At 34.7% G+C, this 21,559-nt stretch overlaps 1 protein-coding gene across 7 annotated transcripts in view; it reads left to right on the top strand.

The window, feature by feature from the left end:
* LOC131075878 (MADS-box transcription factor 23) overlaps positions 1-4,424 on the top strand; it is a 97,548-nt gene extending 93,124 nt beyond the window's left edge. For 5 of the 7 annotated variants that reach the window (XM_058012809.2, XM_058012835.2, XM_058012852.2 and 2 more), the window contains 2 exons: positions 3,329-3,561; positions 3,683-3,856. In XM_058012809.2, coding sequence (XP_057868792.2) covers positions 3,329-3,561; positions 3,683-3,695 — 246 coding nt within the window. In that variant the 3' untranslated portion in view covers positions 3,696-3,856. Of the gene's footprint in view, positions 1-3,328; positions 3,562-3,682; positions 3,857-4,108 lie in introns of those variants that run through there. The other 2 variants (XM_058012816.2, XM_058012827.2) reach the window with 2 other exon arrangements.
* The last annotated feature ends 17,135 nt before the right edge of the window (positions 4,425-21,559 follow it).

Here is a 21,559-nt window from a genome sequence, read left to right as displayed (position 1 = left end):
AACCACTGTAATGAGACCTGTTTCAGGAATAACTCCTTTCAACCTCTCACCCAATCTTTATGGAGACTCTTAATGCCCAGCAAAGAGTTTAATCGACTCTACCATTCCCATCAGCTCCACAGCAGTAAGGGGCCACTCTCCACTAAACTCCTCAAAAGAAACAACCATGGAAATCTTCTAGCGAGCAGCGATGACTAAGTGAAATTTTGTCCCCTTCCAATAAAATTTCGAACCACCTCCAAAGCTGCGCCAAGTCCAAAGAAGACTTTAAATTCTCCAGATTAACAAGTTGACTCAAACTCAGATATCAAATAATAACCTTATTTTATTTGAATTCTCACCACGACACACTGCACTGTAAAATTTAATCTTTTGAGCATTTGTACACATCTCGCACAAATAATTTAACTATTGCTGTAAAACTTAACCAATATGTATTGCAAATCTGGCGAATGTGAGGAATGATGAAATCTTCAACTCTGAATCCTTGCAAACTTCTCCTTTTCTCACAAGCTAAGACCCTGGATGTTTCTCATTGCATCGATCAGGGTGGATTCACTGCATTTATCAGGGTGGATTTCTCACCATCACCATAGTAGTCAATCTTCTTTGAAAGGGGTTTCCACCTTCTAGAAAGTTGAGACAAATAATTCTCAAAAATTCCAAGGGTTTTATTAGAAACAAATAAGCATAATATCAAATGAGCCCCTTAAATATCTTTTATATTTTTTACCATTTTTTTTTAGAAAGTATTTAAAATAAAATTTTCATTTTGAATTCTAAAGGAACATTTTTATTAAAATAATGAAAAATTTGACATGCAAAGCCATTGTTTTATGTATTTATGATTTAAATTGTTTTGCCCTAATTCTAATGAGCTTTAACACTGAGATGCATTTAAAATGTTTTAATATAATTTAAGCATCTTTAATAAAAATAATTAAAATGAGTTTGGGGTTCTTCCCATAGTGTGTTGGTTAAGTGATTTGGTGTTGTTGTTGTTGACCACCAAGGTTCAAAGTCCCACTGGGCCATTGTGATCGCAAGTTTGTACCTTCATTGATCTAATATGCTCACAAGCTTGAGACTCTACATTATTAATTGACGATGAGGTCTCTTATTTGTGACCTTGCCAATTCATCGCTTCAAGCCAAAAGTGTTTTAGTGGCGTGATCCTGATGATGATTCCTCCAAACTACTTGAATTCATTGAAAATATCAAATAATCCCTTGAGCAAGATAGGCACCCACAAAAATATTTAGAACCAATTGCACTATAATAAAACACTAATATGCGGACATTACATCTTTGTCATCTCATCTTCCACTTATTTGTCTTTCTAAGGTTCCTTCACTATGTACTATCAATCATAGATGATACGGCATTTGTTCACAAGAGCTCGATCACATTGCTCACAATGAGTGCTATCTTATTTCTTATTGTTCATGCTTATTTGGCTCGAGTTTTCTATCTTCTCTAGTAGTGTCATTACACTCCTCCAAAATACCTTGTCTTCTTTCTTGGGCTCTTGTTACAAATTTTACCAATAACTTTGACAGATAATGATTCATTAACGATGACAACCCCTTTGAACTCTTTAACAATAGACTAATCCTACTTTCCAAATTGTCTTAAACTCTTCCTTTCTTTCCATTTCACACGACTACTCAAGTAACATATACCTTCAATGTTAAACTCACATGGACACTTGACTCAAGATTTCATAAGGTGCAAAATTTTTGTTCATGTATTTCTCAATGACAATGATGAAGGCTTGATGGGTTACACTAGATTCTATTTCACCCAACAAAGTTAGTAAGACCACAAATGTGAACCAAAAGCTACTCTTGATAGTGGAATAAAAGGTACACAAAAACAAGAGATTATGATCAAGACAAGGGCTAATGAGTTTCGATGCCAAGGCAAGGTTAAACAATACAAATAAAGGTAATATAAACAACAGCATATGATGGGGCTTAACACAACTCAAATTCCTTTTCTTTTGATGTAAAACTCCCTCATTTTCATGCACGTGTCTTTTGAAATATTAAATTTTTGACACTTAACAAGATAAGGCCATTTGTCAATGTATAAAATTAAAACAATTGCTAAAGCCATTCTAAGGCAAAAGACATCTATATCATTTCTCACCTTAGAGATACATTATTGTAACATTATTCGATTTTTGAATCATGGTTATTTTATAAGTTTGTAAATATATTTTCTCTCATGGGATTATGTAGCAAATGGTTTGATCAACCTTGCATTTTTTAGAATGATTCGCAAGAAGACTTAGTGCACCACTACTTTTGTGTTACTAATTGGGAAGGAGTGATGAATGTAGTGCATATAAAAACCTTCGAAGGAAGATACCTAGAAGAAGGAATAAGATATTAGTTGTGGGAGTTTTGAATTTGAAAAATGAGGTAGACAATTATGTGTTTTGATGAAATAATATATATTTTATGAGGAATTTTAATCATATGTTTAAGTTAAATAGGGTTGTTATTACAAGAAGAAGGAAAGACCATGTTTTATTTAAGTATGCTAATTGATCAATATGTTCCTTAATTTGTATAATAAACTTTAAAACTTATTACACAAATTAAATTAAATGAACTACATGCTTTCCTTTTAAAGTGAGAGATAACTGAGAGATTAATATGTTCATCATAATGAAATTCATGCATAAAGGCAAGAAAGATTTTAGATGCGAAAGAGGATATTTGTTGTTAGTAAATGCAAGTAAAATTAAAGAGTTAAGAGCATAAAGAATATAAAGTGAATGTAAATTGATCAGCAATACCCATTATTCGTTTTTTTCGTTTTTATAATATTATTGAAAGAAGTAAAAATAGGCGTTTCATGAACATTCTTTGTGGAAGCTTATGACTAATCCTATCTATGCTCCTTGGTGTATAAATCTTTCCAAATGAATCTCATGGCAATGCCCTTCCATAAGCTAGAAACAAAGCATCTAGACTTACAAATATATAATGAGTGAATTGTAACATTTTAATTATTTTGTGTTTTCGACTAATGCGGACATGAATGCATGTCTTGCTTACCTTTGTTGCTGCCGTGGTGGAGGCTTTCCTCTTGCGGTGTTGTCAGTTTTTTGTGTTTGCTTTCTTCCAGTTTCTTACATTCTCTATTTGATTTATTGCAATCTTTAATCAAACTTATAGACAATAACCCTGACAAAATATTTTTGTTTTAATACATTTTTCGTGATGGTTATCTATTTCGTCCAATATGGAATATCAGCATCGCAACTGAACAATGGAATTTTGACTCAAACGATTGCCTTGCTCATTCGTATTTTAAGCAGGGAAAGCAACTTGAAGAGGAGAATGCTAGACTTCGCCTGGAGGTTGAGCAGTTGAAACAGCGTTTCAATTTGGAGAATAACTCTGCAGTGGAATCTTTGTTGATTGAGCCTTTGGAAACTCGTCACCATTCTCAGTCACCTGAAAGTATACATAATTCTTACACTCCCACGAGCCAACACAAAACAGGCATTCAACACAATGAAGCTTTAGATGCTTCCTTGCAATTGAGGTAGGCTACTTATACTTTTTCTATTCTGCTTGATTGGATTTATTGGACATTATTGAATTTATTGGGCATTATTGAATGAATGATAAGATAATTAAAAAAAATAAATTGTTTTCTGTTTCAGGTTGTCCATTTGATACCTGGTTTGGTATTCACTCACGAAGCAAATTTGATGGTATCTTAAAGTTTAAACTTATTATCTTTTCATGAAACACAGCATTTATTCATATCCCTTGTTGATTAATGACTGGTTAGACTGAATTTTAAGGAGCTTATGACCTGAATTGTGATAAGAATCGTTTTACGATAAATGGTAACATAATATGCCACTAGTATTGGAATTATAATATAATTTGCCACGAATATTAAAATTAGAATATAATCATAGATTAAGGATTTGGGGTCAACTTTAAAACGTTAATGTGAATTCTGATTATATCATGTGATAGGTGACATGTATTTCGTTGGCAAAGATTCTCATATTCCTAATTTCATATTCAGCTGAATTATTAAATAAATGTGATGTCATAACAAGTTTGTATGTGTATAGGTGACTGTTTATATGGACGTGCTAACCATGTAGAGGGGCAAGGCGTACTGAAGGGGGGGATGTGGGCAGGAGGGAAAGAGAATATGATTTTATGGGAAATTTCTGTCAAGTGTAGAGAGAAAAGAAACAACCAAGTGTGATTATGCGTGAACATATGATTTTGTGTAGGCTAATTCATGACTCTCATGGTGTCAAGTCAAAGTTGTTATTGTCACTGGCATGTATGAACATGGTCTATTTTAGTGGTATGAATGTGGGCTACTGATAAGTAAGAGTATAGATTAAAATGTTGATTTTGAAGTTTATAGTTGATATTATTTAGATAACAGAGTTTTAGTCTTTTGTTTTTCAAATTACATAATAGTTGTCTTCACTAATCTAAAAGATAGATGATGGTCACATTGGTAGAGATGGAATCATAGTAGTTATCTTAGTTAAAGAAAAAAAATGTTGTCTTATGATAATGAGGTGGTGTCTTGAATATCAAGGTGTTTCTAGGATGATAGTTATTTCAATTAAAAATGTATAATGGTTCCTTGTCATAATGAGGTGTTTTCTTGTTCATTTGTGTTTAGGCTCAATTCAAAGAGATTATAACCCTCCTTAATTAAATCATGATTGTAATTATAAATCAGATGTTAAAGATGTGTCTCTATATATGCTTGTTTGTATGTATGAGTATGGGATGGTCACATCCAAGGACTATGAATCCTAGAAGAGTTGAGTGGAAGAAGTTACTATTATAGAAGCAGATGACGAAAAAAATTCATTATTAGATGGGTTGTCAAAATTCCTACTTATCATGCACCTCAACAATGTTGTTGTGATGTTGAATACCCCTATCCTGAGGGTGTTTTGGCTGAAAGGAAGGATTGATCCTTGAATTAGTCCTTCAAGTTAAGAAGGTTGTATTTAGTGAAAGACATAGGTGAACTTTGATACATTGCTTGTAGATATAATTGTATTCATACTAAGAATAGTTATATACATTATATTCACCTATGATTAAATGCATTTGAGTTTCAACATATAGAAATATTTTTTAAGGAAAACCCTTGGATTGACCTCTTCTCATATGTAGGCCATAAGTAATAGTTGAAGTTTGAGTGTGCCAATTTTTTTCAAAAGAGTGTAGCAAGATCATGATTTCTTTGAAGTAGGGTGGATGATTTTTATTTTTGGACAAGAATCAAGGCATTTGTTAGCAAGCTATCTTGACAAATTCAGTTTATAGAGTTTAGAGAGCTATATAAGATATTATTATAGAAAGGATCTTAGTATCTAAGTTGCATGATTTCCTTGTGTATACTATTTCTTGAATTCTTGAGATTACTTCTAATGCACAAGGAAAATAATAGTTGTAAACTAATTGATTTCCACTAAGTGATATAATTAGTGTGAGGCATGCATTTAAGCTTCTTGTAATGGCTTATTGAGTCTATGGTTGATTTTGTTATAAGAACTTGTAGTGTCTTGTTATTTATTAGTGAATCCAATCCGATCATTTGGGATTCATAATAAATTAATGAGAGCACACATATTTTCATTCCTTTACTAATCTATACTACTATTGGTAAACAATTTAAAGTTGCTCTACAACAAAAAAAATAGTGTCTAGATGTATTGATTAAAATGAGAAATTTGTGTCTTCTACTTAATGGTACCTTTTATCACAAAAGCTCACACCCTTGCTGAGCTATCAACTCAGCAACCTTGTGAAACATGGAAATAACCTCCAAGTGTGGGACCTTGCGCATGGGGTTGAATCTCTGAAGAAGGCTGACTTCCTTCTCAATCCAGGTGCAAGTGTTGAACCAACTCAACACTTCAAAACTTACTCCTAAGCCTATCCTAACAACTTGCAGAGGTAAAGGGAAGAGAGAATTGCTTGAAATAAAAATGAGGTGATGCACCAAGAAGAGATTGTTTCTCTCCCTACTGAAATGGCACAAGGAACCAACTAAAAAAAACCCAAGAGATGCACAACTTCAATTGCATAAGTGATCCAAATGCATGTAATGGAGGTTAGAGTTTGCTAAGTGTCGAGAGGGAAGAATGGTTCCTACAAGTCACACTCAGATAACAAGTTAACACACCATATAAGGACAGAAAATCCACAAGGCATACACCTATAATGAAGGTAAGAAAGCATACACAACATACATAGGTTAGAAGGATACAAGCATTGTGATTTTCAATTAATCATAAGGCCAAAAGCCAATCTTATAGTTGCAGAAATGCAAAAATAGTTACAAGCCTTCAAGAGAAGAGAAAGCATAGGAAAGCTCAAGACAGAAGGGAGAGAACCCTTTACAATGAGGCTTAATAGCCTATATATAGAAAAATGGGTTACAATGGTGATCATGACCCTTGCATGTCAGTCTGGAAGTGGAGGGAAGTGCATGCACTTGGCTTGTACATGAAAGAAACCTAGCCATACCACTAAAGGCAAATCTGAGGAAGGTGGACTGACTAACCTTCCAATGTCAGTCATGACATAAGTCACCAAGCATAGCCCTGTACCTCCTTGATGGAAATCTTGCCAAAATATTTAATGCGCCCTTGTTGCTCCACAAAAGAAAGTGCACAAGTCACCAAAACTGTCGGAGCATTAAAAGCCTTGAGTGTTGATCACGCCATCAGAAGTGTCGCCATTCGGAAGGAAGTTCAGACTCACGAAGTGGGAAGACAAGGGAAGAACTTCAGAATCTCGGGGTTTTAGAGTTTCGGGATAGGAGAAAGGAGGGCAGCAAGGAACCTCAGAGTTTCGGAGTTCCACAGAACTTCAAAAAAGGCTAAGGAAAGAACTTTGGAACCTCGATGTCCCGGAGTTCCGGGATAGAGAGAGGAAGAGAATAAAGAAGGAACTTCGGAACCTCAGGGTTCCAGAGTTTCAGGAAAGGGGAGAAGAAAATAAAGAACTTCAGAATCTTGGGGTTCCAGAGGAAGGGCTAAGCTAGAGAAGGGAACTTCGGAACTTGGGGGTTCTAGAGTTCTAGAGAAGGGAAGGGGAAGGGAGAAAAACTTCGAAACCTCGGGGTTCCGGAGTTCTGGAGAAACTGGAGAAAAGCTAAGGAAAGGAAAGGAACTTCGGAACCTCGGGGTTTCGGGGTTTCGGAGTTTCGGAGAAGGAAAGAAGCGGCTAAGGCAAAGAACTTGAAAACCTTGAGGTTTCAGAGTTCCAGAAAAGGAAGAAGGAAAGAGACAAGGGCAAAGAACTTTGGAACCTGAGGGTTCCAGAGTTCTGGAGAAGGGAAAAGAGAGGGCAAAGAGAAAAAAACTTCGGATCCTCGGGGTTCTGGAGTTCCGATGAAGTTTCGGGGAAGAAGAAAAAGCCAAGGGAGGAACTTCCTCCGAACAGGGCAACACTTCATACTTCATGATTCTTCTGTCCTTGATCAACTGGGGCCGTGCTGGTCCATGGAACATATCTCTAATCAGTTCTCATTGATGGACTAAGGGTGTCATAAAATGACAATAGTACCCATAATATGTAGCTAGACTAAAACCTTTATATTTAAGGGGAAAAAAAGTAAATGAGGAAAAGCCAATTTGAATATAAATTTTTGATATTTTATGTGAAGCACTAAATTATATGCTTTGTAATTTTAATATAAGCATGAGGTCTTTAGGTAATAATGATCAACTTGTTTGTGGAATGTCAACGACACCAAGAAATGATTTTATTATGATTTAAAATACAAGGGGGTTGATCCAACATAAAATGATGTCAATATATAAAACAAGATCAGTTAGATGTTTAAAAGGAAAATAATAAAATTGAGCCTATATCTTATTTTGAAGGACCTTTAAAATGACATGAAGCACCAAATGGAGTGGCATTGCTCTTTTCTTATACTTTATTTCCAGTAATGTAGAGAAACTATCCTAGTTACCCTACTTACTTCCTCAAGTTTGTTGTTCATTTGAACCTTTCATCTTGGTGGATTGCACCGTGCTTATTAATTTCATGATGTTATAATATCATTTTAGGGTTGGACATACAACAGTGAAGAGAAGAGGATTTTTGTTCATTTTAAGGAGAGGTTGGTTATTTGGTGGTGATTGACATTAGGTGCAAGTATTTGTCTAGGGCTTCAATCATGCTATCTCCAATTTTAGAAAAGTAGTGAAGCACATGAAGGATATAATGAAATGAGTAAATTGTGTAAATGTTTTCAAAATGGTTTATATATATTTAAGTGAATATTAGTTGTACTTCCAAGTTACTTCTTGACATATTTTATGACATGGTTGTCTTGAGCATTTGAAAATGTGATAATATTTTAAAATATTACAAAAATTGAATAATTATCTATTCTTTTATAAATTATTAAGTATGTTTAATGCATAATACCTATAATATGATGTAATATCTCCATAGATCAATTCTTCAATGTTTCTTTTTGTTACTTATGTTTATATTATATGTGACTCTACTCCAAATAAGATAGGTATTGGTCTTGGTTCCACTTGACAAATCTATAATTATTAAAACAAAATCAACTTTATATACAAGTGATCTTACAAGACTAAAATTACCGGATTGTGCATCCATAACCCCATAATATAACCAAATATTTATCATCAAGAGAGTTGTAAAATGATTTTTTTAAAGAAGGTTATGCCTACAAATTTTTATTAGCGATGATAGTTTTGAAAATTGAGTACTCTTGCAATTTCACCTACACTTTTGTATCTACTTTAGTGTCCAATCCCTTAGTATTTTTGTACGCTTATTTCAACCTTGCATCAACCTTTTCATCTCTCAATATGCTTAGATATCTTTTCAACGGCTACCTTTTCATGTCACTTTTGTTAACCTTATGCTTTTCTCATCCCTTATCATTTCTTAGTGTAAATTTCTTGGACTCTTGCACATAGCACAAACATACATATGTATTGTTAGTCTCCTATGATATTTTACTATTCAAAAGTTATTTTGAAACTTGTCACCTATCAAAGTTATTAGAAACTACTCACAATGACTTCTAAAAGCTCAACAACCATTTTTTCCCCTCCTCTTCTCTCTTTTTTTTATATATATCTTTCATTTGCAAAAATTCTCTAGGATATTACCTAAAAATTCTCTTGGGCTCACACAACTCCCTAAAAATTTCTACAACATTTTTACAATAACCTCAGAGCTTTCTCTCTCTCTAGCTTCCTCAACACCTGCAATTAATTTCTATTTGTATTGTGTCTTTGAGTATGCTTGGTATTAGGCGACGAGAGAGGAGATTGACTCTAGGAGAGTTCTAGAGGGGAGATTTGTTAGATACTATTTGGATTCATATGAATTTCTTCACCATTTAAACCGTATCTATGTTCCATTGTCAAAGGGACTACACACCTTGATCTTGATAGAGGCAGATTGTGCACCTTACTTGAGACATCCAGGTGTCAAGAAGATGCATGTATACCTTTGATAGTTATACCATTGGTTTGGTATAAGATGTGATATCGTGGATTTTGCATCCAAATATTTGGAGTTCTAAAGAGTGAAGGCTGAGCATCATCATTGCATAGGGTTATTGCAATTGAAATTGGTTCCAAAATGGAAATGGGATATCATCTAGATGGACTTTATAGTTGGGTTGCCAATCTCATCTCGCAGACATGATGCTATCATGGTCATCATGGACAAGTTGACCAAGGTGACATGTTTTTCTCCAATTCAATATTGCTATACAAGGATGATGGTGTCTCGAGTTTTCATGGAGGACATCATGAGATTGCATGGGATTCCCCACCAAATTATATCAGGCCAAGATCCTATATTCACTTCAGCTTTATGGACCTCTCTTTAGCATTCCTTGGGGGCTCAGCTAAACTTTAGCTCAACATAACATCTTGAGATGGATGGGTAGATAGAGAGGGTGAATCAAGTACTTGAGGATATGCTTCAGATGTATGTCATGGACCAACAGTCTCGGTCGGAGGATTACTTATATCTGGTGGATTTTGCTTACAATAATGGATATCATAGTTCCATCGGTATGTCCCATTTTCAAGATTTGTATGGTCGACCTTGTTGTACTCCTCTAAGTTGGTATCAATTAGAGGATCAAGTTCTTTTAGGACTAGAGATGCTTTGAGAGATGGAGCAACAAGTGACTCATATTCATGAGCATTTAGTGGCATCATAGGATAGTGGTGTAGGAACACCTAGTTGAGTTCATGCCTCAACGAGGCCATTTTGTCAAAGTTTATTTGGTTTTGTGTTTTCATCATGTAATAAGGTCTTCTAGACTATTTTTGGTTGTTAGGAGTTTGGTTGGAGTCATTTGAGGTTAATAAGTGCAATCATGTAAAATTTATTATTGTTGTCAAGTAACTTTCCTTGCTAATGTTGCCATAAACACACAAAGTGATGTTTGTTATTTTGTAATTCAAAAATTAGTTGGTAGCCATTGGAGGAGGTTGAAAAACCTATGAAATTTGTATCATCAACCTAGGGTTGGTCGATGGATTTTGATAAAGTTTTAGGAAGAACCAATCAATAAAGAAGTTCAAATTCTTGCATTTTTGAACATTACTTTGTTATTATTGTGAGTTGTACAATCCTGTACAGCCTGTAGGTGATCTATCATGCATTTTAATTGATGAACCTATGAACCTTTTCTCATTTGCAATTGGTTTAACTCGTTTTCATTAATTTTGAAGGATTTTATTGTATTTTTATGCAAAACAGTCTTGAAACCCCAGTTTTGAGGGTTTGAAAGAGGAAAAATGAAGTTTTGAGTTATTCCACTGGTGAAATGGCCTAAGAACTAGTGGAATGGAAGTAATTAGGTTGTGTTTTATGTTTGTGAAGTTTTCAAGGATAGGGAATAATATTTGGTGAAGAATAGGTGATGCCCTAGGTTGTTAAGTCTTAAGATTACACCTAATTGACAAAAGGACAATCCATTTTTGAGGAATACTTTCCATATAAATCTATTCCATTTTTACATTTATTGTATAAAGACCAAATTAATATCCAAAAGTGGTCTTATATTTTCTAGATCAGTTATGGTTTGAAAGTTATGGCCAAAATACACGAATTGTTGCTCCCTTTAGGCCTAATTGTAGAATTACCAGTCAATTGTTGAGTGTGTTGGTCCAAAACAACACTACCTAAATTTTGGATATTTTTTAGAGGGGCATAAAGGGTATCTCAAAAGGTAACCATATTATGGAGATAAAATATTCCTAGGAAGATATGGTTGAAATACCCAATTTAATGTACGCCTAGGAATTGAGAGTGTAGAAAGCAGTAATCCACCATTTAAAGGTTTGAAACTTTCATTTGATATTTGAAAGCCTTCATAGTTGTGAAATATGGTATTATTGAAGTCATAGCCACCCCTACTCTGCATTAGATAGACAAAAGAAATATGTGGATGCTCACTATGTGGATCGTTAATTTTCCGTAGGTGACAGGGTGTTTTTGAGAGTTAACCCATTAAATAGTCTTATCTGTTATGGAAAAGGCAATAAGTTTATGCATTTCTTTGGTGTCCTGTTAGAGATTTTCAAGAGGTTTGGTGATTGGTCTTGTGGCTTATCGTCTTTCCTTGCTGCCCAACTTGTCTCGCATCCATGATCAGTTTTGAGGTCTTATTTCCCCAATGTGACCCATGTGTTGGATTGGAATGCCTTATAGGTTTTTGGTTAATAGATTTGTCACTTCTGTTTTATACCCTCTTGCCCATGTTAGTGACAATCTGACCAATAGTTGAGTAACTTGCAATGGTATTTGCAAGTGCTCTCTACTTATTTTACAAGGCGTATCTACCTTCGAAGGATATGCAATGAATGACAACATAGTGTATGATTTTCACTAGAACTTGTAGAAAAGGCAAACTAACACCTACCCATAACCATGAAAGTAGATGCAAAAGATTGGTTTTAGAATGAAGTGAATGTACGCAAACAACACAATTTACTTATCCCACACTCATGAATGATATTCAGGAAAAGGAAAAACAACAAACCCTTTTCAACAAATGATTTAATATAAATTCAAAGCTTCATAACTAAATACATACACAGTTCAATAACAAAATAACATTGAAAGTAATTACAAAGAAGCACAATTCATTGCAATTTCAAGAAAATATTAATAAATTCAAAGACAAAAGTATTTTCCTTATTCCTTCATTGCCAAAAATATGAGTTCACAGACTCAACATCCATGTACCATAAAATTATGCAGAAAAAAAAAAAAAACACTGTCTTTTTCCCCTCCCTTTTTTCTCTCTTTCTAATCTATTCTACCATCTATTTATATCTAACACTGCTTTTCTATTTCCAAGAAATGGTTCTTTCAATAGCAACTATATTTTAAAACATGACTATTTTTAAACATGATTTAAAGAAAACAAAAATATTAAAAACCCTATCATTAACATTAATCCTTGCATTATAAACAACTACCAACTCCCCACTTCTTCTTCATCATGCGTTGGGTTTCGACCTACAATTTGATTGTCAATTGCCTTGGCCTTTGTCTCCTCCTTGATAAGTACCCAGAGAACTGTTGTAAATTTATCTTCATCTTCTATAAGTTCCCAAGCAAGGTCAGTTAGGTTGAAAAGGATGTCATCTTGCATGTGATCCATATCTAACTGAATCATGGGTCCCTTTCCTTTAAGAACCATGTCTTAAAATTAATTACCAGATCCCCTTCTTGCAACAATCTCCTCATCTAGATGTTGTTCATGATTTCTAGCTTGCTCCACAATCTTTTCTAGCAGAGTGATAGTCTTTCTATATTTGGCAGATTTAGTTCGCTATTTCCATGCAAGAGATCACAATTCTAAGATAATATTCCATTGCTTAGTTGCTGGTTAATTTAGGTCTAGATTATCAAATGGCAGCTGACCATCATGAGGGAGAACCATCTGGGAAAAGAAAACTCGTAATGGCATTTATTACTCTGATCGACTCTTAAGGGTGGTGCATTAAATTTCCTGCAAAAAGATGATAGTATCAATTTTATGTCCTTCGCCTCCATCTTTACATGCTTCCAACCATTTAATCTTTCATTAATAACAGTACTTGCGAATCTTTCCTTGATTTGTTTCAGGGAATTTGGGTGTCGCATGGTGACGAGATGAGTTGGAACCGTGACAAACAAAGATTTGAATCCTCTAATACTCCGACATTGGGTTGCAAAGGAATGTCAGGTATTGGGATAGAATCACAAAATGATGATCCCAACATAAGGTTCTGGTATTTTAAGGCTTTAGCAATAAACAATCAAGGTCAATCCATACATGTCACTTTACAAGGTGGTGGCACTCGCAAACTCATGTAATGCTTGATCGTGAGAAATTAGAACTTCAGAACCAATGATCAAAACTTTTGGACTTTCAATAACTTCAACCCAAGGAACCAAGACAAAGATACTAAGGAGACAATCTGGGCAGTCAGGAACTTATAGAGACATATATCTCCATGACATTGTTAAGAAAAGAGACAGATCGCCGATTGGATTTGAAAATGCATAAAAGCCATGACTTACTTAGATGTTTTGAAAATAAAGAAGGTAAAATGACATCTTCTTGTGCAATACAGGTAGAGGGAATGCAACTTCATTTGGAGCCCATACACATACTTCAACATCGGGGGCTCACATCAGGGGTCATGACATAGAGAAACTAAGGATCCAATGGGACCTGAATGATGAGTCTTTTGTTACATGGGAGGATGCAGGATGGATCAGAGAGATCTTTCCCTCTTTGTTCCCAAGCTTCCAAGAGTACTTGCCTAGTTCTAGGGGGAAGGTTCTAGTGCCCTTCCATGATACAATATTTTATTATGCTTATGATAGAAACTTATGGACTGATTTATGTTTCTGATACTATTTGCTTGCTCTTAGAATTTTTATGTTGAGATTCTTCATTATGGGATTTGATACATTATGTTACTATGTCAAATGATGTAATACTCACGACTTATGATGATGTTAGGGTTTATGTTGGGTTACTTGTGTTTATTCATTATCTAGATGTGGTATATATTTATTAATTTTGATGACTTTTCATGTCCTAACCCTTATTCCACAATTCATCACCAATCATGAAAACCAAATTTCTTCAATATTTCCTTCACATACTTTCTCTAAGAGAAAAATTCCATTTTCTGATTGAATAACTTTCAACCCAAAAAAGAAAGATAACTCACAAATCATTGATATTTCCAATTCTTTTGGCATCTCTTTAGCAAACTATTTACATAAACTATCATCTCCTCCAAATATATTGTCATCAACATATACTATAACAATTAACAACTTGTCTCAATCAATCTTGAAATAAATATTAGTGTTTATTGTACCTTTCCTGAATTTTTGTTGAATCATATTGAATCAAATACTCTTCCAATCTCGCATACCAAGTCCTTGGTGCCTGTTTAAGACCATACAATGCTTTCATAAGTTTACACACCATATCCAGATCCCCTGTCAATCTAAACCATTCAGTAGCTCAATGTAAACTTCTTCTTCTAGATCTTCATTCAAAAATGTTGATTTGACATCCATCTAATAAACTCTAAAGTTCTTGTAAGTAGAAAATGCAAGAAACATGCATATAGCTTCCATCCTTTCTATTGGAGCAAAAGTTTCTTCAAAGTGTATGCCTTCTAATTGAGAATATCCTTTACATACTAGTCTTTCTTTATTCCTTGTCACTTGTTCTTGCTCATTTAACTTATTCCTAAATACTCACTTCATTTCTATTACATTTTTGTCCACTAGTCTAGGTACCAGCTCCCATGTCTTGTTCTTCTAGATCTTATTTAATTCTTCTTCCATTGTTTTTTACCCAAATTTCATCCTTACTTGCTTCCTCATAAGTCTTCGACTCAGTCATAGATAGAAAACAGTAATAGGCTTGTTCTTGATCTTCTGCAATCTTTCTTCTTGTCTGAACACCTTTTGTCTTGTATCCAATCATCTGATTTTAGGAATGATGCTTCTAGGAATAGTAGGAACTTTCACTAAATCTTCCTCTTCTTCTTCATCATTACTTTCCTTCTCTTTTATTTCTTCTAGATTACTTGTCTTCTCTATAATAGTTGGAATAATCTTAATATTAATCTTAGTACTAGGTTCAATCTAACTCCATTCTTTGCACACCTTTACATTTGTACTTTCCACTATTTTGTTTAGGCTTTTGTTGAAACACAGGTGTAATGTGGTGAAATGTGTGAATGAGAGATCAAGAGGAAAACTACCCTTTCCCTCTAAGGAGAGATAAGAATTTCACTACGGATTTTCCTTCAACCACTTTTCATCCAATTACATTAGAAGGGGAGAGAAGAATTAACTAGATTCAACCTTCAAAGAAGAAGATATAATTCAGAGTGAAATGGGAATGATGAGCTAATCCCCTCTTCCTATTTGAAATGGAAAGGAATTGATTGAATTATGTAGTGCAAAAGTGACAAAGAACTGATTATAGCTTAAGATCAGAATATGGGATGAAGTTGTGCACCTGGATCTGGCAGTAATATGTGGAGATGAAGTCGTCCTGCGAATTTGAGGAAAAGTTGTCCGGACCGTGGTGGGAATACATATAGTCCTCTGAAAAATCCATGAAACGAGAAGGGTTTTTCTGCCTCTGCAAATGGAGCCCAAATTCGAAAGTAAAGCTGCACACTGCAACCTACACATAGAAAAGAGAGTAAAATGTGTTGGGATTGGGGGTTTGCTTTTAGGTAAAACCCTAGTTTTAGAATTAACCAAGTGATGAAATAAAGTACTTGCAAGTACATGTAAATGAAAGAATTAATTGTAAATCACCTCAAGGGAGGTTGTTATAGCAATGTTGATAGAAATGCTTGTATGGAGTTGAATGTTGGAATCAATCTCCTCTTCAGTGGTTGTATCCTTGACTTGAATGCAACACCTAGCCTGGAAGGAAGACTTGAGAATGCTCAATGCTGGAAACGATTGCTTGAATGCTTGATCGCCAATTTTCACTTTATTGAACCTTATACAAATGAGAGGGAAAATTCCTCTTAAATACATGTCAATTAGGGTTAATGAAACTGATTTTTGTCATAGGCTGACATCGGGTAAGTTTCCCACTCACTGCATAACCTACAATGTATGCTCCAGGAAAGGACTTGCCCCAAAATAGGGTAGGGACATGGGTGCCATGCCCCTATCTTGGGAGGAAAAGGGCGCCACACCCTTGTCCTAGGGGGGACAAGGGTGCCACACCTCTGTCCTACCCCTTTCTCCAGGGAATAGTGCAGACAGGGTAGTGCGGAGGCCCAAGGAGAAGCAAATTTTGAGGGTTGAGCAGTCTCTGGTCTCTGATCAGGCTAGAGGATTCTATTTCACGTGCATGAGGACCCTAATGCAATAAAAAATTGCTAGGGTCGCAATTTTATGACACTACAACTGGTATGCCTTACTATTTGTAGCATATCGCAGACAAATCCCTTCATCTGATCTGGAGTCAAAATTCCCAAGATTGTCCTCATCTCTTCTAATATAGCATTTGCTTCTTCCAAACATTTTAAAATACTTCACAGTAGGTGATCTTCCATTCCACAACTCATAGGGTGTTTTGGTATGATTTACTCTAATCTACACTCTATTAAGAAGATATATAGTAGTATGCACTACTTGTTTCCAATATACATTCACTAGATTACAATCTTTCAAAAAAGTCCTAGAAATCTCAATAACACTTGTATTCTTCCTTTGTACAACACCATTATTCTAAGGAGTCCTCAACAGAAAAAAGTGCCATCTAATACCATGAATTTTACAAAAAATATCAAACTCCCATGAAATGAATTATCCTCCTTTGTCTGATCTTACACACTTAATCTTAGCATCTACTTGATTTTCAACCATGAATTTGAAAATTTTCAATCTATCCAAATCCTTAGATTTATCATTTGGAAATGTAACCCAAGTCATTATAGAGAAATGATCAATAAGTAACATGAAATACCTTTTACTATTGAAACCTCTTGTTCTTGTAGGTCCACACAAATATGTATGAATCAACTCTAGTGGTTTCGATGTAGAATACTCCTTATTCTTGAATCATCTCTTTGTTTTCTCTCTAAATAGACATTCTTTGCACACAATATCAATAGGCTTCACAAATCTAGGTAAATCTCTAACTACATCAAATCTGCAAATCTTGATTCATTACTCTGATTTACAAAATACTTATTCTCCTTTCTATCCTGGATATAGTTTACATTCCCACATGTTCTAACTCGTTATGCAAATCTTTTACTAGTCTTCTCTTTTCTAATTAAATATGCAGTGCTACTAAACATTACTTCATATCCTTTTCTACACATCTGACTAACACTTAACAAACCGTGTCTTAACCCTTCAACATAATAAACATCATAACGTTTATGCTTACCATTAATATAAACACTTTAAATACCTTGAATAGCCTCACCATCTTCTCAGGAAAAAATCACTAATCCTCCATCATACTTTTTTAGATTAATAAACTTGTCTTTATCATTGGCCATATGATTGTAACATTTGGAATCTATAATCCATGTACTTAGTTCTATCTTAGAATGCAATGTAGTCTTAACTATTCTCTCTTATTTTGGTTTCTTCAAAGCACCCTCCTTATCTCCAGTTGCCAAAAATAGGGATTCTTCATTCAAATCATCATAAACTTCTTCTTCAGATGTAAGCTCCTCAATTGAACATAATCCATCTTCTCTCTCCTGTTAAAGTTGTATCTCTTAAACTTTTTTTTTCTTCTCATCATCATCCGGTCTCTTATAGTCTTCTATGTAAGTGCAATTAGAAGCATATGATAGTTCTGATACTAATTGTTAAGTACAGATGCCAAGCTAACAAGATGAGAGGGGGGCGGTGAATCATACAAACTTAAACTTTCATGAAATCAACAGATTCAACCTTAGTAGCTTTAACAGATATATGTAACCAAAAATGTAAAACATGCAAACTCATAAATAGATAACATCACAACACATTCAACACCAGATTTAATGTGGAAACCCAAATAGGGAAAAACCACTGTGGGATTTCGGACCCACTAAGAAATATACTCTTCTAGAGTATGCTCGGTTAAAAGAAAATCCTATTAAAGATTACAAACACATTGCTAGATGTGACCCAGTTAAGGGATTTCCCTCAGATCTGCTAGGATCTTCACTTTGTTAGAAGTGACCTTGTCAAAGGATTTCAAACACTCAACTAGAATGTTACCTTGCTAGAGGTTTTACAAATAAGACTGTTAAGTCCACTCAGTTAAGAGATTTTCTATCACTTTACAAAATAATAGTAATAAGAATATATTTGCAACTTTACATCTAAATGGCTAAAGCAGATTCTTATTTGCTCAATACTTCTTAGTCATAGGACTTATCTTGTCCCTCTGCTGGGCTCTATATTCTATTAATCAAACAGGTCTTCAAGCTTATGTGCTCGGTAATCACTGTGTAGCATCCCTGTGCTTATATTTGCCCACATACATTGTTTATCAATAGTTCCTTATTTATAAATAATTTGCTAACCGCTTAATCTCCTTGATCACATTTCCCATGATCAATCTTAGCCATCAGATCTCCAGACTTGACCAGGTTCAATGTATCCTTCAATCTAAAAATGTTTTACCTCACCTTAGAACTTGCATACATTTCTTGGAACTTGTGCTAGGGTATTGCGGTTCAATCTGAGTTGTAGATCTTCCTGGCGATCTTCCATTGCCATAGATCCTTAACAAACTTCATACACGTTGTATCAATCATTTAATCATATCCAGCTCATCAGCTTCCTTCATTAAATAACGCATGTATTCATCCAATGCATTCTGTTATTACTCGGTTGCAACTCGGTAGATACTAGACTTCACTCAGTAGACATTCTGCCTTCAGTAACCGATAGCTATAACCTTAGGGTTTACCGACTAGGTTCCTTGCTCGGTAACATAGTATAGTATTAACCTTACAAACAATAGCATATGTAGGATATCAAAACAATCTAAACATCATGATCTCATCATTGTCTAACTCGGTAATAGTTGCCCATTAAATAACTTATTCCTCCCCTTATTCATCACATTCTTTCTGTGTCTTTTACCGACATCTTAATTCTCTTCAAAACATACTTCTTAAGATATGGCAACATCATACTAAATTAGAAAATCAATTTCTTGACATCAATGACAAAATAATATAGTTAAGACAGTAAACATCCTTAATCAGTTATATCCATAATCATCAACAACCTTCTCAATATCCTTATTGAAATGCCAACAATCTCCCTTTGTCTGTTATAATGCTAACAATCTCCCCCTTTGGCATTCATGGAAAAACCAATTGAATTGACCTAATTGATTCAGATTCAGATTGCTGTGAGATTCTGAAGTGCTCTCCCCCTATCATCAGTCTTCTCCCCCTTTGACAACAATGCCAAAAGAAAACTAATACATAATTTCTTCCTGTGTGAAGTAATTCCTTTGTTGTTTGGTATCAACTCAGTCTCGGTCAGAGCATTGTCTACAATTCTTGTTCCCTGTTTTGTTTCCTGCACACCTTTAGAAAACCTCCTAAAGTGTGTAAATCAGCATCAACTCCTAAAAGGTATTCTTTAGAGTCATCGAATTGATGCTTTCACCGAACTCGGTCAGTGAGTAGAAGATAGGGGTAGGACCCCTAACTTGCTTATGAGATACTCAAAAGTGTCCCTTAGTAGTGGCTTGGTGAAGATATCTGCTATTTGTTCCTTTGTGCTAACATACTCCAACACCACTTTCTTCTCTTGAACTTCTTCTCTAAGATAATGATATTTGATAGAGATGTGCTTTGTCTTAGAGTGCATTACAGGATTCTTTGAAATGTTAATGGCACTAGTATTATCACAGAATATAGTTACTGGCTCGGTAACTTTCTCATTTATGCCTTCCAACAGTTGTTTGATCCATGCTATATTGGTACAATTCAATGCTGCAACAACATATTCAGCTTCTGTTGTTGACTGTGAAACACATCCTTGTTTCTTCCTAAGCCAACTTACTAGTCTTTCTCCTAAAAAGAAAGCTCCACCACTTGTGCTTTTCGTGTCATCTATGTTGCCTGCCCAATCAGCATTAGTATAAACTTTTAAATCAAAATCATTTCCTTTCCGATATACTAAGCCATAATCCTCAGTGCCTTTCAAGTATCTGAAAATTCTCTTGATTGTTGTCATATGTGTTTTCTTGGGATCTGCAGAAAATCTTGCAACTATACCTACTGCATGTGCTATATCTGGCCTGCTGTGAACAACATATTGCAACTTTCCAATCATAGATCGGTAAAGTGTCTCATCAATAGATGTAGATTCATCATTCTTTGATAGTTTACAGTTGGTAGTCATAGGAGTAGTTACTGCTTTTGAATCCTCCATTCCAAATTTCTTCAAGATTTCCTTTATGTACTTGGATTGAGTAATTAAAATATCATCTTTCATTTGCAATATCTGTAGACCTATAAAATACTTTATCTCACCAATTAATGACATCTCAAATTCTTTGCTCATTTCATTTCCAAAGTTCTTGCATAAGGAGTCATTACCACGAAAGATAATATCATCAACAAATATGGCTGAGATTAGTATTCCTTTGTCTTCATCATTCTTCATGTACATATTACTATTTTCACTAGTTCTTATAAAACCAATCTTGATTAAATAAGAATGCAATCTCTCATACCATGCTCTAGGTGCTTGCTTTAGACCATATAAAGCTTTTTTCAGTTTACATACTTGATCTTTATTCTCTCCTTCAACAAATCCTTTAGGTTGTTCAATAAAAACTTCTTCTTCTAATATACCATTCAAAAATGCAGATTTGACATCCATTTGATATACTTTGAAATTCTTGTAAGCAGCATATGCCAACAATGTTCTTACTCCTTCAAGTCTTGCCACAGGTGCAAAAGTCTCACCATAGTCAATTCCTTCTTCTTGAGCATAACCTTTGAAAACTAGTCTTGCTTTATTTCAAATGACCTCACCTTTTTTATTCAGCTTGTTTCTGAAAATCCACTTTGTACCGATTACATTTTTGTCCTTCGGTCTTGGGACCAGTGTCCATGTGTTATTCTTCTTGATTTGATCAATCTCTTCTATCATAGCATTTATCCACTCTTCACTATTAAATGCCTCTTTCACTATCCTTGGTTCAAATTCAGATATCAGACATGTATTCTGTCTCAGTTTGTTCCTTGTCATCACTAGATCATTCTTATCTCCTATAATCTGACTTGATGCATGATTCCTTTTGACATACTTGGCTAATATAGGCTCGATAGATTTTGTATGATCTTCTTCATCACTTAGTAACTGGATATTATCTTCATTTCCTTCAGCAGTTCTCTCGGTAGGACTTGTCGGTTGAACATAGACAAATTCATCATAATCTTCTGGTTCCTTGGAATTTCCTTCATCATTTCTTT

The sequence above is a fragment of the Cryptomeria japonica genome, chromosome 10, assembly GCF_030272615.1.
Source record: "Cryptomeria japonica chromosome 10, Sugi_1.0, whole genome shotgun sequence".
Classification (NCBI taxonomy): Eukaryota; Viridiplantae; Streptophyta; class Pinopsida; order Cupressales; family Cupressaceae; genus Cryptomeria; species Cryptomeria japonica.
Note: the sequence above shows the minus strand (reverse complement) of the source record. Positions and strands in the feature narration are given on the sequence as shown.